Source organism: Octodon degus, unplaced genomic scaffold (assembly GCF_000260255.1).
Source record: "Octodon degus isolate 3935 unplaced genomic scaffold, OctDeg1.0 scaffold00320, whole genome shotgun sequence".
Lineage (NCBI taxonomy): Eukaryota > Metazoa > Chordata > Mammalia > Rodentia > Octodontidae > Octodon > Octodon degus.
The window spans coordinates 943529-962175 of NW_004524896.1; the positions used below are offsets into that span (position 1 = coordinate 943529).

Consider the following 18647-nt stretch of genomic DNA (forward strand, 5'->3'; position numbering starts at 1 on the left):
GCCTCAAGAGGGCGTCGCGGGCAATGGCAGGCACCTGGGTGGGTGCTCAGAGCTCGCAGGGCGCAGAGGGCGGCTCTGCCCTGTTCCTAGGCGGGACCCAGGGATCCGAGTTCGTGGTCAGAGCCTAGTGCAGGACGTGGGGAGGGCCCAGCAGGCGAGAGGCCTCAATTTGAACAACTCGCAGGAAGGGAGCTAAAAGTAAGCCCAGCCCAGCGCAGCACAGCCTGGCACAAAGTGTGAAGAGCGGAGGTGGGTGGCTTCGGGCGTGGCCCCTGGGGGCAGAGCTACTCCGCGGACCCTGAACAACTCCTGCCGGTCTCTAGTCCCAAAATTTGGAAAGGATACGGACTAGCGGTGTCCAGCCTGGCAGCGGGTGGAGGCGCCCCAGGGGCCTGGAGCTCCCTTGGAGGGGATTTCTAAAGTTCTAGACGAGATAAGCTCGAAGCTTTTAGATAAACTTGAGGTATTTGTAGGTAAACGGATGCCACCAGAGGGTATACTTATAAGTGAAATAATTCACACCTGCGTGTGTAGACATTGTATTGTGTCCTTAGTGTAAGAACCTAAGAGATCGAATAAAACCAGAAAGGTGCAACAGAAATAGCGAAGAAAAAAACTGAGCAAAAGGAATGAGCAGTTGGGAAGAGGGAAAGGGGAAAAGACAGGAGAAAAAGTAGGGAAAGACATCCTGTATGTATATACATGGGGTAGCTAAGGTGATGGTTCTACTAATTTGTATCAGGTCCCCCCCCCCGGACCGGGGATTGAACTCAGACCCTTGCGCTTGCCAGGGAAGCACTTCTTCCACTGAGCCCTCTCCCTGGCCCCTGTATCAGTTTTTGAAGGTAGCAGTTAGTATTTAAAATATTCTCTTTAACCAATTTTGCATTCCCATATCTGCTAATCTGAGCAATTATATTAAAGACAACATTGTGCAATATAACCACCATTGGTGAATAGCTATTACCTAGTGGGTTTTTTTTGAATTGTATATTGTTTCTAATGTCTTATCTATTATTTTTCTATTTTCTTTAAAGTTAAAAAAAAAAGAAAGAAAAGTTCTGGAGGGCCTGCAACCTCAGCCCACCTGGAGGCTGAGGCAGGAAGATAGCAAGTTCAGGACCAGCCTGGGTGCCTTACCTAGGCTCTGTCTCAGAATGAAAAGGACCTGGGGTTGGGACTCAGCGCGGAGGGCTGGAGCCCTCTCTGGTGCCTGTCATGTGTGGATGATCCGGGCCGCCCCACCTGCGGGGCTGGGGCTGCCTGGTCTGGGCACTGCGTGCCGAGCTCTCCTGGGCACCCGGCTGCGGCAGAGCCCAGCTTAGGACCGAGGCACTATTGAGGATGTGACAGCTGTAACAGGAACCAAAACAAGGGACCAGCCTGTCTTCAGGCACCTAAACCTCCTTGAACTGTGGTAACCAGGGTGTGGGCCACTGCAGGCATCAGGGACTGCTGGAGAGAAGAGGAGACAGCCTCAGAGAGCTCTGGGGTGGGTTCCATCCACACGGGGCTGGCCACTTTATTTTCCTTTTCAAAAAATTTTTGTGAGTCGATGGTTGCAGTACATAATGATGACATTCACCACAGGGCTCTACCTAGCACCTCTTCAGGGTTTTTTTTCTTCCTCTTATCTTCTGTTTTCAGAACTGGTTTACCACACAATGACAAGAAAATGAGACTAACAGCTTGAATTGTATATACTGACCTTGTATGTTTGATATAGCAGGTAAAGAAGTTTAATAAGAAAGATGCAGGCACTGTGGGGGTTTGTGAGACACTTAAATGGGCCCCTGGGCAGAGGCCAAAGGTATCTCTCCCCGTCTGGGGCAGCTCCAGGGTTAGCCCACCTGCCCAGTCTGCAGGGCCCTGGGTCATGCCCCAGAGCCACAGGGAGGTGCTCACCCAGGAGGACACACCAACCAGGTGCTTTGGCTGCCACTGCGACCCTGTAGGCGATGGTACAAACACCATCCCAGTGACACAATAGGAGCGCATCTGCCTGACCCCTGAGAGGTACGTGAAGACAAAGCAGCCCTTACAACACTGCCACGAAGGACATTCGTGGGCTCGGATTTCCAGAGTGCAGGAGTGCTGGTTGTCTCTGTGGAAGGTGATGGATGCTCAGTTTCCAGAAGCTTCCTGGAGACCACAGCAGGGACCAGGCTGGGCGTGGCTCCAGGAAGGTGTGGTTCTGGCAGCAGGGAGGTCAGGGGTCTGTGCTGCTCAAGGGGAAAAGCCCAGAGCATGAACCGAGGTTCTGGAAAAAGTGAGTGTTTGGAGCGATAGTTTGGAGCAGTGGTTTGGGGAAGTAGAGGCAGGAGCTGGCAGAGGCCAAGTGGGACAGGACCTGTACTATTGCCCAGCCCAGCAGAGCCTGAGGCTTGAAAGAGAAGGCTGACAGCAGCAGGAGGGCTCAGTAGAGCCAGTGAAGGGACCCAGGGAGGAGGATGTGGCAAGAGGAGAGCCAGCTGTGGTGGTGGGGGGCATGGGGTTGAGGTGTGCACTGTGCTCGGGGCTCCATCGTGGTCACTGCTCTTGGCCCACAGGATGTGAGGCACAGAGCCAGGGTCCAGGGGAGGGAGCAGGCCAGGAGGAAAGCCGGCTGCATGGGCGACATCTCAGGAAGCTGGGCCCAGAGAGGATGGAGGAGGCAGCTCTGCTATTTAGAGTCCTGTGAGATGACCATCCAGTCTTCCCAAGAACCAGGCCAGGTGTGGATAATAGAAAGTCAGCCCGGGGCTGCAGCTCAGTGGTAGCGCACTCGCTTGGCATGCTCCAGGCCCTGGGTGCAGTCGCATTCCAGAGAGACAGTGTTCCTACCCTCAGCTCTTTGAGAGGCTGAGGCAGGATGATTTCATGTCTGAGCTACACTTCACAGTGAACTACTTCTCCAACCTTTTAATTTATTTTTTATTTTGAGACAGGTTTTCACCAAGATGCCAAGTGGTCTGGGTTGGACTCGAATTTTCCATCCTTTTGCTTCAGCCTCCCAGAGGCTGCGCCTACAGGGGTGGGCTACCAGGTCATCAAGCCTCACGCTTGAGGATTTTGGGGTCTTTAGCTTTGCACACTGGCCTGACCCTCTTGGGCATTCCTTCCAGACTGGGGAATTCAGAAGTCTGCCCAGGAGTGTGTCTCAGGTTGGCAGAGGCAGCGAGGGCAGGCCACACTGAGGGTGGTCAATGGTGCGAGGGCTGTGGTTAGAGTGCTGCAGGGCTGCTTCGCAGTCTGCACAGCGCTCAGCGTGTAATCCCTGTGCTGAGAGGTGCCGGGCCTCGCCCACCAGTCCTGGCCTGTTGATGGCTGTCAGCCTTGCTCCTGCCAGTGCTCAGCCAAGCCCACGGGGCAGGTGTCATGCAGACCGCACATGATGCCCTGCTCCCCCTGGGTGAGTGTTGGGCAGGAGGGAGGCAGAGCCCTGTGTGGTGAGGGGGACACAAATCCTCCATTCTGTGCCCTCTGGTCTGTAACTATGCATAGAAATACGGGAGTGATGACAAAGAGCACATCACTTGCTCTTCCTCTTCACACTTCTGCCTTATGATTTGTGATGAAGTGGTCACCACACCCAGGAACCCTTTCCATGAGGGAGAAGGAGCAGATGTCACCCCATGTAGATTTAAGATCTAATGATATTTGGATAGGAGGAATTATGAAGAGGTAAATCCATGCCCGGAATATTTCCCTGAAAGGGAGATTGGGATGTGGACCTCTGCATGCTGACCGTGATGGGAGATGCCTGTGGCCTGGAATATGAATCGGGACCCAGACTTCAAGGTGTCTACACTCTGGTCACCTGTGTGTGTTTCTATCATAGAATATCAAACCCTAAGGCTCTTGAATTCAGAAACAACTGAAAACACCTGAGGGTTCTTTCCCAATCCTGGCCTTTCTTCTCAAGCTGACCGCAGCAAGTTCTGTAAGGTCCCAGGGTGAGAGAATCATGTCCGCATTTGCTCTGTCCTCCACACGGTGACCACAGCTACTGCTGGGGACAAAGCGTGTCAGAGGAACACTGGAGCCCAGGGTTGGTGATTCTGACCCTTCCGTCAGGGAAGTCCCCACCAGAGGTTCACATCTGGCTGACCTCACTGCCCTACAGGGGACACCAGGAAGCACAGGCTCTCCGGGCCCTGAGCAGGGGTACCATGGGGAGGGTTCTGAGGATGAATAGCGCTGTCCCTCTCTCTCTCACAGCTGGTCAGTGGTTGCTTCCAGGAGTGTCTCTAAGTCCTCTGCTCAGCTGCCACAAAGCTTCTCTCATCTGTGGGGTTGGGCAAAGGCGCTGATACCGCAGGATCTGATTCTGGAGGTGGCAGGGAGCTCCCATGCTGCTGCTTGCTTTTGTCATCTCATCACTGGGCATTCCTGTGACCCTGGACACTTCATTTCCTATTCACAGGCACTTTCTCGCCTGGGCAGGTGCAGTCCATCTCCTAGGAGTCAGATGAAGCTGACGGGGCAGATTCCAAACACGTTCTGATGAAAACCCAACAGCAGCATCGGTGCTCAGCGCCCCCTGCAGACCACGCCGGCTTCTGCACTTCGCCTCAACCACACCTGACTGAGCCCGTGCAGAATGGTGATGGTTCTGATCTGTGGCACATAACTGCCACACACAGCAAGGGGATGATGATGCCTCAGGGGACAGGCGAGGACAACCCTGCAGCACTGCAGCAGCGTTGTGGTTCCCACCTTGCATCAAAGCTTCCCAAGCAGTGCTATGTTATCACCGAGCAAACCACACCACACTCTCCCACTTCTCCTATTCATGGGGTTCACATTCGGATACCTCCCTAAGCACCACTTCGTCTCTTTCCTTGTAGTGCAGTGCTTTTTATTTTTATTTTTTTTTCATTTGCTCACCATCATGATTCAGAGCTGGTCAACAGTGCTGTTAGCAGTTTCAGTGTCTTCAGTGTTTGTGTATAACATACCAAAGAATGCGCACTCTCGAGTTGTCATGGTTAAGACTTTTATTGGATGGACTTCATTATACAACTCTTTGCAATACAGATGGTGCTGTTCCTAGCGTGCCTTTGTCTGTGTCCTGCTGCCTGTGAGCATATTTTTCTCCTGGGTGTATTCTGAGGAGTGAATGACAATGATCTCTCTCTCTCTCTCTCTCTCTCTCTCTCTCTCTCTCTCTCTCTCTCTCTCTCCCCCACATTATTCCCCTCTACTCCCTGAATTTATTGAGTCAGTTAATAAACCTGGCCTTGATTCAATGAAAATCATAAGTGACTATTACTTTGTCCCCATATGTTGTTGCTCATTTCTTTTGCCTCTCATTGGACCTGACGGGGCTTTGTAGCTTTATTTATTGAACTCCTGCCTCACACTCAGATAGGAATTGCAGTAGAGACAGCAGGGTACCCAGATACATGGTGAGCCACCAGAGAGAGGAGGTGAGGCTCCCCAGGCTCACTCCATATTAGTGATGCCACACTGCCACACAGAATAGGTGATGAACTATTCACACTACAGAAATGCGGTGCAAAATCCACACCTTTGCATGCCTGATGTGTCACAGAAGGCATAACCAGTGCAGCTCTGAGCATGTGCAATAAACACCAGTGTGCTAATTCCCATTCATTTCTAGGGAAATGGCCTGGGGCCAGCTCAGGAAACGTGGGTGTCTAAGGCAGCGTTTTGGATTTAACTGTGGATGCTGAAATCTAATTTCTGATTTGTACCTGTTGACTGTGCATCATGATGACATTTAATGTGCACTTCTTCACAGGTACGTAGCACATCTTCATTCTTTTTTGTCCCCTTCCCCTCTGAGGTCTGCTTGTTCCTTCCAAGTCTTGGTTGCTTTCTCACTGTCAAATGTTCTAGTTCAAATTTCTTACATTTCTCTTTTAACCCACAGCCTTAGCCTCTGCTCCCTCCTGGAATCTGATTTCTGCTCATTTGTTCTGTTGTTAAGACCAGATTCTGTTAGAACTGAAGAAACAGACTCAATGTTGGGCTCTAAGGAGTGGGATGATTGCAAAGAATGTGGGATTCATTACAGCAAAGTGCAGCAGACAGTGATGAGCGCAGACGTGCTCAGGGCCAAGGCAGGGCAGGCCGTCCACAGAAAGCCATTGAATGGAGACAGTTTTATGCACAGACCACCACAGACTTTCGACACTCCACACTTTCTCCTTCCTCAGCCTCCCAGTGGATGCATCACCGAACTTAAATTGAGGACTTTCTTCAGGAACCTCCTTGGCGTGCTGGGTTTCTGTCCAAGGCGCTGTCACTGTGAGCAACTCTAGGAGACCAACAAGTTGTGCTCCCTGGAGAAAGGAAGCTCGCTGCTTCCGATCTGTCCCTGACCTCTCCTTCTCCATGTCCACCAAGATGTGCGGCGCTGACTATCTTTTTTTTTTCCTTTTCAAAGTTTTATTGATAAACATATAGCAATGAGACAGTTTCAAATCAAATCGAAAGTATAGTTTCAACAAATAATACACTGCATATATTCTTCTTAGTGGTTAATTGCTGTACAAGATGCAGACTTGTGATCCTACTTACAAACACCATTAGAAAAAATCATTCTATTCATTAAGAGAATGCAACTATATATCTATCCCAACCACTTTGAATACACAGATACAAAATGGACATTCATAGTTATACCCCAATTTTTTTTAAGTTCCGTTGTTGAATATTATAGGTGTGTAAACTCAGCAAAATATTCTAAAAGAGTACAGAAGCCCATAATAGCATTGGGTCTTCTGTTTAATTGGCAATGTCAGAAATTATTGACGTGAGTCCCCCACAGCTCAACATAACAACATGGCTTTACTTCCTATATTTCATCTTCATACTTTTCTACTGGATGGTTAAGACCAAGGTAAAGCAGAACTGGCACTGACTATCTTGAAACAGATGTTCCCTTAGTCACCTAAAGAATGTTACTGAGTTTGTCTGAGACAGCAATAACTGCAAAGCAGCACCATGTGGGTGAGAGCAGCCTCTGTGTTGATGGTGGGAATGGAGGCTTGAGAAAGTGCCTGTGAGATTCCAGGCCTAAGACATAAGGTAACATCTCCGCAGAGACCTAGGGACTCAGAAATAATTATAATTTCCTGACAGTAGAGTTGCCTGCCTTGCACACACCAGACAATCCCTATGTTGATCATTTGAGACCTGATGCCTGGCTCAAAATTTCTCTGTTTCTCCTTCTAGCCATGCCTGCACACTTTGTGTTCCAAAGCACTCTGCCACAACCCACAGCCACATTCCTTTCCATGCCAAACATTCCATGAGCTTTTGGACATAAGGCCTTTGTCCCATAGAGGATATTGGACCATCCCAGAGCTTCTCAACTGCAGCACTTTCTCTCTGGTTCTTTGTTTTGCATCTGTGTGCCACATTGCCTGGGAGAGTACACTGACATGCCCCATGCAGGTTATGGTAAGCACTGATCGCTAGTTTTTGTGTTCATCTTCTGGCTGCCTCTTGGTCCCTCTCTGACCACGGTGAGTATAGAAAAGCAGAATCCCAAGGACCACCAACACCAGGCCAGCCAGGCCCATCCGGATGAGATTCTCCATGGTGTAATCATGAGGCTGTGAGGCTGGAGCTGTGGACAGAGCGATGACAGAGGTCAGGCCAGACTACGATCTGAGATTAATTCAGTTGAGATGAAGAAAACAGTTTAAAGTAGTAATGAAACAAAAAGCTGATTCATCGAATGATTAAATAAAATGGATAAGCCCCTAGCTACCCTCCTTAAAAAGAGGAAAGAAAAATGCAAATACAAGCAATGAGGAATGAAAAGGGGGTAAGTACCACAGAACTAGTGGAAATTCAGAAGATTGTTAACAGCTACGTTGAGAATCTTTACTCTCACAAAATAAAAGACACAGAAGAAATGGACAGATTCCTACAAAGTTACAAGTTACCAAAACTAAATCAAGAAGATATAAGTGCTCTCAGTAACCCAAAAACAACCAATGAAAGATGAAATGTAATAAAATACCTACCAACCAAGAAAAGGTCAGGTCCTGATGGATTCACAGCTGAATTCTACAAAAAATTTATAGAAGATATAATTCTTATACTCCTCAAACTCTTCAATGAAATTGAAAAGGAATTAATCCTCCCAAAATTGATCCTGGCGGCAAGTATTATACTGATACCAAAACCAGGGAAAGGCACAACAAGAAAGAGAACTATAGGACAATCTTACTCATGAATATATATGAAAAATCCTCAATAAAATCCTAGCAAATAGGATACAGCAAATCATCAAGAAGATCATACACCATGACCAGGTAGGATTCATCCCAGGGATGCAAGGATGGTTCAATATAAGCAAATCTATAAATGTAACATATTATTTCAATAGAAATCCAAAAACTACATGATCATCTCAATTGATGCAGAAAAGGCTTTTGACAATGTCCAACACTTATTCATTTTCAGAATCCTACAGAAAATTGGAATACATGGCCTATACTTCAATTTGAGAAAAGCTATCTGTTACAACACAACATCTAACATAATTCTGAAAGGGACAAAGCTGAACGCTTCCACTTTCAGACATGGTATAAGACAAGGATGTCCTCTATCCTCATGCCTATTGAACATAGTTCTGGAATGATTAGCTAGAGCCATTAGACAAAAGAGAGAAATAAAGGAATAAGAATAGGTAAAGAAGTACTGAAATTATCATTATCTGCAGATAACATGATACTTTACTTGGAAGACCCAAAAAACTCCACCAAGAAGCTTCTAGAATTGATACAGAAATTCAGTAGCATAGCAGGATACAAAGTCAGTACCCAAAAGTCAATAGAATTCCTCTACACAGAAAACAAACACACTGAGAGGGAAATTAGAGAAACAATGCCTTTCTCAATAGCACCGAGGAAAATGAAATACCTTGGAATTCACTTAACCAAAGCAGTCAAAGACCTTTTCACAAAAAATTAAAGTACTCTGAAAAAAGAGATCGGAAAGGATTTCAGAAAATGGAAAGATATTCCCTCCTCCTGAATAGGAAGAACCAACATCGTGAAGATGACCATACTCCCAAAATTGCTGTACAGGTTTAATACAATCCCTATCAAACTACCACAAAATGCAAATTAAAACAAGACTGAGATATGATGTCACCCCATAAAGAATGACTGTCATAAAGAAATCAACCAATAGCAATTGTTCAGAGAATGGGGAAAAAAGAACTTTCTCCACTGCTGGTGGGAATGTAGATTGGTGCAACCATTATAGAAATCACTCTGGGGACTCCTTAAAAAACTAGGACTGAAAATCCCATTTAAACCAGCTACTCCCCTTCTGTGAATTTTCCCAGAGGAACTGAAAACCTCATTTCATAGTGTTATATGTGCATGTCATTTTATATTTCAGAAGCCATTGATTCCTTGCATTCAGCTGTGTGATTCCCTATTTGTTCTGTGTTAGTGTCCTCTGCACTTGTTACGGGTGGGCTTGGGTTCTGAGGTTGCATTTTGTTCCTTCTCATCATTTTGTGTAGCACTGTCTTCTGACCTTTGTTGTAGATCTTCGTTGCAGTTATAACCTTAGCACGTACTGAAGTTCAGGTGCAGATCTACAAAGTTTGGATTTATCCAGCTGTGTCTGGCTTGGGTCTGGCTGCTGTGCTCAGCTCCTTCCTGCTGCTTCCCGTGGGGGTGAACCTATTTGCCCCTCTGGCAAGATGTTTTGCTCCTAGACTAGCTGGGTGGATCTATCCTCTACACTCTCTGCAGTGATTGCAGCTGCAGGGTTTCACCCCATGCCTGTATGCCAGGACTGAGCTGAGCCTGGACGGGACAAGGTGGAGTAGAGGGGAGAGGCAACTCTCCCACACACTCACTGGGCCTGGGCTAGGACTGGATCTGGGGGTTCCCGGAATGTGGCAGAAATTCCTACTCAGTGGGTGGGGTGGGGGAGGTGCTGCGGAGTGGTGGGGGGCGTCCCAAGGGGGTGGAAGATGGTCTCACCCCCGCTGCACCTGGGCTGGGACCAGTAATAGGTCCTGCAGGTGCAGAGTAGCAGGAAGCTCTCCCACACACTCACCGGGCCTGGGCTAGGACTGGGTCTGAGGGTTCCTGAAAGCGGCAGAAGTTTCTACTCGGCGGAGCAGGGTAAGGGAGGTGCTCAGAGTGGTGAGGGGTGTTCCAAGGGGGTGGAAGAGGGTCTCACCCACACTGTACCTGGGCTGGAACAAGTAGGTCCCACTGGTGCAGGGTAACCGGAAGCTCTCCCACACACTCACCGGGCCTGGGCTAGGACTGGGTCTGTGAGTTCCCGGAACGCAGCAGAAATTCCTACCCTGTGTGCGGGGTGTGTGGGGGTACTACGGATTGATGGGGGGCGTCCAAAAGGGGTGGAAGAGTGTTTCACCCACGCTGCACCTGGGCTGGAACCAGTAGTAGGTCTCGCCAGTGCAAGGGCAGCCGGAAGCTCTCCTCCACACTCACTAGGCCTGGGCTAGGACTGGGTCTGGGGATTCCCGGAAGGCGGCAGAAATTCCTACCCTGTCTGTGGGTACTACGGATTGATGGGGGGCGTCCCAAGGGGGTGGAAGAGGGTTTCACCCACGCTGCGCCGGGGCTGGGACCAGTAGTAGGTCCCGCCAGCGCAAGGGTAGCCGGAAGCTCTCCCACATACTCTGCATGTCATTTTATAGCATCACTATTTATGATAGCCAAATCTTGGAAACTACCAAAGTGCACATCATCCAAGGGATGGATGAGAAACATATATTTTTATAAAGTGGAGTATTACCAGCTATAAATGATGATAAGCTCGAAGGCTTTATATTTAAGTGAATGCCACTTGAAGATATACTCAAAAGTGAAATAATCCAGACCCACATGCATAAATATCATACAGTCTCCCTACTTTAAGAAACTCAAAAGAAGAAGTAAAAATAGAAATTTTATAACACAATTAAAAGCAAAGTGAGAACTTAAGGATTAGACAACGAAGACAGGGCAAGAAGAAAAGCTAGGAGACATAATAGCGTAAAAGCCAAACATTTATACACAGAAGATGGTTAAGGCAGTGATCCTGAGAATGTTCAGTAGGTTTTTCAGACTAGCAGTTAATTGGTAAGATTCTCCCCATGACTAAGTTATATGCTGAAACCTGTGAACTGAGCAACGGCACTGAAGATGGCAATGTGTAACAGGACGGTCACCCTGTCATTCTGGACTTCTAAATACATAGTGCTTGTCATGCTATACTAAAACCATACCAATTACTTCCATATAGCTTCTCAGGTAAATATTTGTTTTAAAAAAAGAAGAATAAATGAAAACAAGAGAGACAAAAAAATCACAGGACAGTCCTGGTACAATGATGTATATGGTTAGATTTCTAAATTTCTGTGAAAAAATATGTACTTGTTTATTCCTATTTTTAAAAACAGTTATGTATTCAAAATTTTTGTTTCTTCATATTCTGTCAGGACTTAAATTTTGATATATCAATACTTAATGGAAAATACCTGTTCCATGTTATTCTAAGATGTTTGGTATTCAGACAGTGAGGTTAAGCTCAACTGTCCATGTTGTAGGATCATAATGTTAAGATTCTCTTCTGGAAGGTTAACAACTTAAGTTTGCAGAACAAAAACTAGAGAAAAAAAAGGGCTGCAAGGACAGCCAACATTTTGATCATAGCCTTTCAAGGTCAGTAAGACGCAGAACGTAGGAGAGCCTGTACTATAACGTTGTGTAGCTCAGTTGTATCCCAGATTTACTGATCATTGACATTATGGTGCCACCGAGGAAAGCGATTGGTGATATAGAGTGTGCCTAAGGAGTGTCAAATGGAGAGAAAACATTCTCTCAGGCTTTCACAGAGAGCAAATTGATCAAGCAGTAGCTGTGACTCATTCTCATGGCTGACACTGGCAAAGGATCTAGAAAATGCGGTACAGGGTTTCAGGATAAATCCTGAGGGGATTTGACTGACCTTTTCAGATACAAAAGTTGCATTTCTTGTTATATAGGTCTTGATTTATGTTGGTCTTAACCATCCATCAGAAAAGTATAAAAATGAGGTATAAAAAATTAAGCCATATTAATATGGTGAGCTGCAAAAGGCTGAGGTCAACAACTTCTGACATTACAAGTCCTATGGATAACCCACTAGTATTATGTACTACTGGACTATGTTGGAATATTTTGCTGAATTCAAGCACATATAATAATGAAATGGCAATGTAATACTCATGTTTTACAAAACTAAAAAAAAGGGGATAGAAATGAATGAACATTTTGTATCTGTATATGCAAAATAGTTAGGATAGATATACAGCTACTTTCTCTTAATTCAATGAAGAGAAATATTTGTGCTATTAGTGATTGTTGAGAAGATATTATGTCTGCATCTCGTACTACGAATAACCTCTAAGAACACAGCAATATGCAATGTATTAATTATTGACACTGTCCCACTAATCTGTTTTGAAACTGTTTCATTGCTATTTGTTTTTGAATTATTAACAAAATTTAAAAAATAAAATGAAGGAAAGACAAGAAAACAAAATGAAAGGCAACTAGAAGTCAAGCTCGTGTCCATCCGCCATCTGACTTTCACTGTGTAAGGGAGTTCATCTAATCCCTTCAGTCAAGCTCTTCCAAGTTCTACAGCAATTGACATCTTGAAGAGAAATTTAAAAAAAATGTAACCCCATGGTGAATTGAGCAGCTACTTTATTCAAAGGGAAAACAATCCAAAATATTTTCAAAAAAACTTCAGTGTTTGGCAATAAAAAGGCAACAATGAGGCAAAAAAACTAGATATGGACTCAAAGAAATATTTATGTGGTTGAAGTTATATCACTTCCTTCAATCATAAGACAGATACGCATCCTTTTGCTGATGATGTGTAAATTTATCTTAGGAGTTGTAAGCCAGACCACAATCTTAATGACAAAAATAAGTCTATTATCTTTTTCTAAGCTGACTGGAGATTCCCAGGTAAAAAATGAATTTCTGATGTGTGAATAGTATTCACAATATCAAGGTATGAAGAATTTTATTTCATTATGAAAAAGAAAATTGGTAGGATTCTCACCCCAAGTAAGAATACATGCTGATACCTGTGAACTAAGGAGCTGAACTGAAGATAGCAATGTGTAATACTAGGGTCATGCTTGGAATGCCTGTCATTCTGGTCTTCTAAATACGTACTTCAGATACATTAAAAGAAACCACCCCCCAAAAACTGTACATCTGTAAATATATTTTCACAGAAAAGTATCTCTTTACACTTGAAAAGAGAGCAGCAGCACATGAGTGTAAACATGAACTGCAATGAATCAAGGAGGATTGCAGAGCTTGAAGAGCCCCCAGGGACCAGGAACATTTCTCTGCCCATCCTCAGTCTCCGGGGACCACCATGGGGCACAGGAAGGGCCATGCCCGGTGGTATCCAGAGCCTGGTGCTCAACCACGCAGAGTCGGACCCCAGCAAGGCTGCTTTCAGCCCACCAAGACCCTCATCCTGTCTAGACCTCAGACACTCCTACTCCTTTGACCAAGGGCAGCAATCACTCAGTCCTCAGAGCCTAGGAAGCCATCAGGTTGTCTAATGTTCTCTTTCTACTCCACTTCAGACTGACCCTGCCCTGAGGAGTGTAAACAGTGCCATAATGTGCTGAACTCCCATGGGTCAGTGGAAAGTGTCTCCATTGCCCATGTTACAGGACATATTTTGGAGGTGCTGGGACAGCAGAGGAGCTGGTTGTGAGTTGGGGTCATCAGAGGTGAGGGATGGGCCTGTCTTCTACCTCAGTGCAGCCCCACTTCCTCTGATCTCACCTGTGTCTCCTGTATCTTTCCCTGTCCATTGTCCCAGCCATCAGGACCTGCCCCCCACAATTCCCAGATCTCAGTTCACAGTCCTGGTGGAGAACTCTGCCAATGCTGTAGATCTTGAGACATGAGAGAGGGGAGGACTGGATGGGCCTCCTGCATACAGAAGGAAAGTGTCCACAGCCCTCTGGTCTACCCAGAAGAGTCCTTGTCTTCCCTTGAAGGGAACAAGGGTCTGGTATGAAGAGAGGGTGAGGCTTGGTTCCAGGGCCCTGGGGGAAGCTTGTGAGAGCCAAGCCAGGGGCTGCTGGCCAGGGCACTGGGGGAGGTCACCTGCCCCTCTTTGGAGAGAGTGTCTATCATAGGTAAGGTGAGAAGAGTGCTGCAGTGTCAGGTTTTGTCCAGGGCCTACAATAGGACCCTTCTGGGTCAGGAGGTAGAGTTCATGGACAGCCTGGAATGGGAGGAGCTGGACTAAGGGGATGATCCTGCCATAGCCCTGCCCTCCTGTCCTGTTGTGAGTCTCCCTGATAATTACACTGAGGTTTCTAGCTTTGTAGATGTTGTAACCCAGCCACCTACTGGGGATTATTTTAATAGGACTCTGTCAGTTATTTAGGAATTCCAACATGAGGGGGTTAAAGAAAGGACTTCCTCACCTGAGACTAGAAGCTCCACGGCAGCACTAGGTTCTGACCACATCTGGGGTTTTCGACTGTAACAGCCATAGCACCTGAATATCCACCTCTGCCTGGGGATCACTGGTCCGACTTGGAACAAGGCCTGGAACTTCCCTCTGGGGTCTTGCTCTGATTTCAGTGTCAAGAGCTCATCTCGTCCTTCCATAGACAGAACGAACCTGTCAAAATCCAGCTGTGACTTACACTGGAGGGTGACATTACATCCTGAAGTCACCACAGGACCAGGCAGGGCTGAGAGGCTGGGCTTGCTGTAGAGCCCTAGAAGAGAAGGAGGCAGCATGAGAAAGGGACTCACACCTCCCACCACAGTGTTCCTAGCGCTGGGCTCTTAGAGAGAGAGAGAGACACCCCTGAGGGCAAACCCCTTCCTGAGGGCGGAGCCTGGGCTGAGACCCCAAATGTCCTCTCACCTGTCATCGCCAGCTCTAGGGGTTCACTGTGCTGTGACCAGCCAGGAGAGCTGTGATAGTAACAGCGATACTGCCCTGTATCATCTTCTGTCATGGATGAGATGGAGAAGTTGGCCTTGTTCCTGGGCTCAGGAGACATCTGTATGTCTGAGAGTGGGGGGCTGCCCTCTCTGTACAGATGGTATTCCAGGGCCTCCAGGGTCCCCTCACACCACAGCGTCACAGGACTCCCCCAGGGTATCACAGAGCCAGGCTGAGCCTTGAGCTTGGGTTTTGGGGTGGTCGCTGCAGGAAGGAGATGAACAGGAGGAAGTGCATCCTGACTGCACAGTGAGCGCTGCATGCAAGACGGCACTAAGGCTGGCCTGGGATGGGCAGAAGATACTCGAGAAGCCGCCTGCACACACAGCTTCCTCTGCAACCTCTGACTTGTGCTTTCCCTTCCCATTCTGGTCCCCATGTCTCTGGTTTCACTGTCCCCTAAACCCTGTCACTGAGTTCACCATTTTTGGGCCCCTCACCCATCTCACCCCTAGAAGGCGCCAAGGTCTGTGGGTCAGGACCTCAGTCATGACAGGAAAAGGCTGCGGTATGCTCACGTGAGAACAGGAGCTCCAGGGCTTCACTGGGCTCTGACCACAGCTGGGGCTGGCTCCAGTAGTAGCCGTAGCACCTGAACGTCCATCTCTGCCTGGGGCTCACAGGGCCCACACGGAGCTGGGCCTGGACCTGCCCACTGGGGTCTTGCTGTGACTTCAGTGTCCAGGAAAGCTTGTCCCCTCCTTCCTTAGTCAGGATGAACCTGTCAAATCTCAACTCTGACCCACACTGGAGGGTGACATTTCCTCCTGGGGTCACCACAGGGCTGGTCAGGGCTGAGAAGCGGGGTTTTCTGTAGACTCCTAGGAGAGACAGAGACAGCATGTGAAATGGGCTCACTCTTCTCACTGTCCCCGGTCTGAGCTTTGAGATAGTGACACCCTTAGATCAGACACCTTCCTGAGGGAAGAGCCTGGGACTGGGACCTTGAGTGTCCTCTTACCTGTTACCACGAGTTCCAGTGGGTCACTCAACACTGACGAGCCAGCAGGGGTTGGGTAGTAACAGCGATGCTGCCCTGCATGCTGCTCTGTCACGGATGGGATGGAGAACTTGGCTGTGTCCCTGAGTTCCAGTGATGTTTTTCTTGTCCACGGCACTTGGCTTCCTTCTTTGTACAGACCATATTCCTGGGCTCCCAGAGAGCCCACACACCAGAGGCTCACAGGCTCCCCCCGTGCTATCACAGATCCTGGCACAGCCCAGAGCTTGGGTTTGGGGAGGGTTGCTGCAGGGAAATCAGAGCTGTGTCCCAATACATTTGTTTTTCTGTCAGATCCCAAGTCTGAGTCCCACAACACTCCAGCCCTCCCAGCAACAGTCCATCCCTGTTGTGTTCCATCCCTATTTCCAAGTGGTAGCTCCTTATATCCAGAAGGAGGAGGAGGAGGTGGAAGAAGAGGAGGAGAAAGAGGAGGAGAGGAGGATGAGGAGGAGCAGGAGGAGGAGAGGAGGAAGAGAGGAGGAGGGATTTGGGACAGCTGGGGACACACTCACCTGCCTGCACTTGGGTCCTGGGTTGAAGTCCTAGCCCTAGAAGAGAGTTACCCGTGAAAGTTTCTTCCTAGAGACTGAGCAGGCGCTCTGCTCTCTGGAGCCTCCTGAGCCCCTGGTTTCCTGGTGGGCCAGGGCATGGCTGTGGGGCTCCAGATTTTGGGTTCCCACAGTTAGTGCTCACCAATACAGAGCAGGGCTGTAAGTATGCCTGTCATGGTGTCTCCAACCTCCAGGTGACACTGTGCAGAGATAACACCACAGTGCCTACCAGGGTTTCACACCTAGGGATTGTTGTCTGCCCTTCACGGGTGGCCACGCCTGGAGGTTCGCAGGAAGTAGAACTGACATCCAATGACATCTGGACTGTTTTTGTCCAGGGTGAAACCTGGCTGGGTTTCCTGCTTATATGAAATTCCCCTGCTTTCCTAGTGCTCCTGATTTCTGCTTTGCTTATCGATTCTTAGATACAGCAGCCAATAGACCTGGAGCCCTCTTGAGCTGGCCCCTCCCATTGCCCTGGCTGGTCCTTTCTCTCACAGTCCCCCACAAGTCTCTTCCCTTCTTAGCCCACCCATCTGCATAGCACAGCAGTCCTCACCATGGGAGTCCCCACCATGGAGATATTCCAGGAAGTTGCAGGTGCCTGCTGCAGGTGTGAGATCAGAGACAAGCTACACCCTGCCTGGGGAAAGCTCCATGAAGGGTCAGGAAGGAGACATGCCCTCAACACAGGACTGCTTGCAGGGCTTTAGGGAAACTCAGTGATTAGGAAGCAGTATGACAGAAACTATCCAGGATGAAAACAGTCAGTTATATTGATGTAACAGAAAGTCAACTGTTGCACATGTAAACTAAGTTCACTTGCATTTTCTAGATTCTTAGAGTCCCTTGATAAGTTGTGTTTTGAAATCTTTAATTTTTAAAACAAATTTGTAAATATAAATTTCAGACTATAATGTTTTTTCTCACTAATTGTATATATATATATATATATATATATATATATATATATTTGGAACAGGGTTTGGCAAGTGCTCTCTCAGAGACCTCAACTCCAGCTGTTCCGCACTTCACTTCCACACTAGAGCTCATGTGTTTAACACACTGCAGCCTGGTGCAGCAGTATTCTCTACTTCCTCACGCACTTATCTCCACCCAGGAGTCCTGCAGTGTGAAATGCTTTCAAGCTGCTGGGTTTTGCTTGCCACTTTGTTTGTGTGGTCTTGTTGATCACACCCAGGGCCTCAGCAGGTGCCATACACTAAGCAACGCCCCGCCCTGTGCTGTGTTCAGTACCTTGGTCTGAAAATGAAGGCCTCCTTCAGTACTCTGTAAGGTCGATTTGTTAGGTAGGCGAGTTAGCTTTTTGTCCGTGTGATCATGTGTCTGTAAAGTCTTACATGAAGAGAGGTTGGTTTTACCTCTCTGCTCCAGGGATTGCAGGGCACAGTCACCCAGATCCTCTGCTTTTAGGGCCATGGTGACACAGACAGCATAGCAAAGGTCAGCAAAAGATGCAAAGATGTTTGGGAAAGAGATAGAGATGGAAGGAGGGAGGGAGGAAGGGAAGGAGAGAGAGAGAGAGGGAATTATCCATGCTTTCATTTTTTAATATTTATTTTAAAGAGAACACAAAAATGGTACCATAATTTGAAGTGATGCAGAATTTCACTAAACAGAATGATAGGAGTTTAAAAAACAGTTGTCACCTTGCATATTGCTGTCTTCAATTTAGATGTTCAGTGTACCAGATAGAAGTCTGTAAAACTGATAAAAAATAGTGTAAAAAGTTAAAAATGAGAGAAAGAAAAAATTCAAGCATTAATTGCTCCTTTCTATAGACCAGTGGAAATCAGAACAATTAGCTATGCTATCCTGTGTCTATCATTTCCCTCCCTGCTATCCTGTGTCTGTCATTTCCCTGCCTGCTGCCCCGTGTCTATCATTTCCCTCCCTGCTGTCTCGTGTCTATCATTTCCCTGCCTGCTGTCCCGTGTCTATCATTTCCCTGCCTGCTGTCCCGTGTCTATCATTTCCCTGCCTGCTGTCCCGTGTCTATCATTTCCCTGCCTGCTGTCCCGTGTCTGTCATTTCCCTGCCTGCTGTCCCGTGTCTGTCATTTCCCTCCCTGCTGTCCCGTGTCT

At 47.5% G+C, this 18647-nt stretch overlaps 2 protein-coding genes across 2 annotated transcripts in view; both read right to left on the reverse strand.

Moving 5' to 3' along the window:
- The window catches only part of LOC101568956 (leukocyte immunoglobulin-like receptor subfamily A member 6), a 241548-nt gene that overhangs the window by 155187 nt on the left and 67714 nt on the right, over positions 1 to 18647 (reverse strand). The window lies entirely within an intron of this gene.
- The window catches only part of LOC101568559 (leukocyte immunoglobulin-like receptor subfamily A member 5), a 24766-nt gene continuing 12988 nt past the window's right edge, over positions 6870 to 18647 (reverse strand). Inside the window, exons 2-7 of the mRNA XM_023707975.1 lie at positions 16504 to 16570; positions 15950 to 16234; positions 15507 to 15809; positions 14908 to 15192; positions 14456 to 14755; positions 6870 to 7582 (exon numbers count right to left, since the gene is read on the reverse strand). Of these exons, the coding sequence (XP_023563743.1) occupies positions 7428 to 7582; positions 14456 to 14755; positions 14908 to 15192; positions 15507 to 15809; positions 15950 to 16234; positions 16504 to 16570 (1395 nt within the window). The 3' untranslated portion in view covers positions 6870 to 7427. The remainder of the gene's footprint in view (positions 7583 to 14455; positions 14756 to 14907; positions 15193 to 15506; positions 15810 to 15949; positions 16235 to 16503; positions 16571 to 18647) is intronic.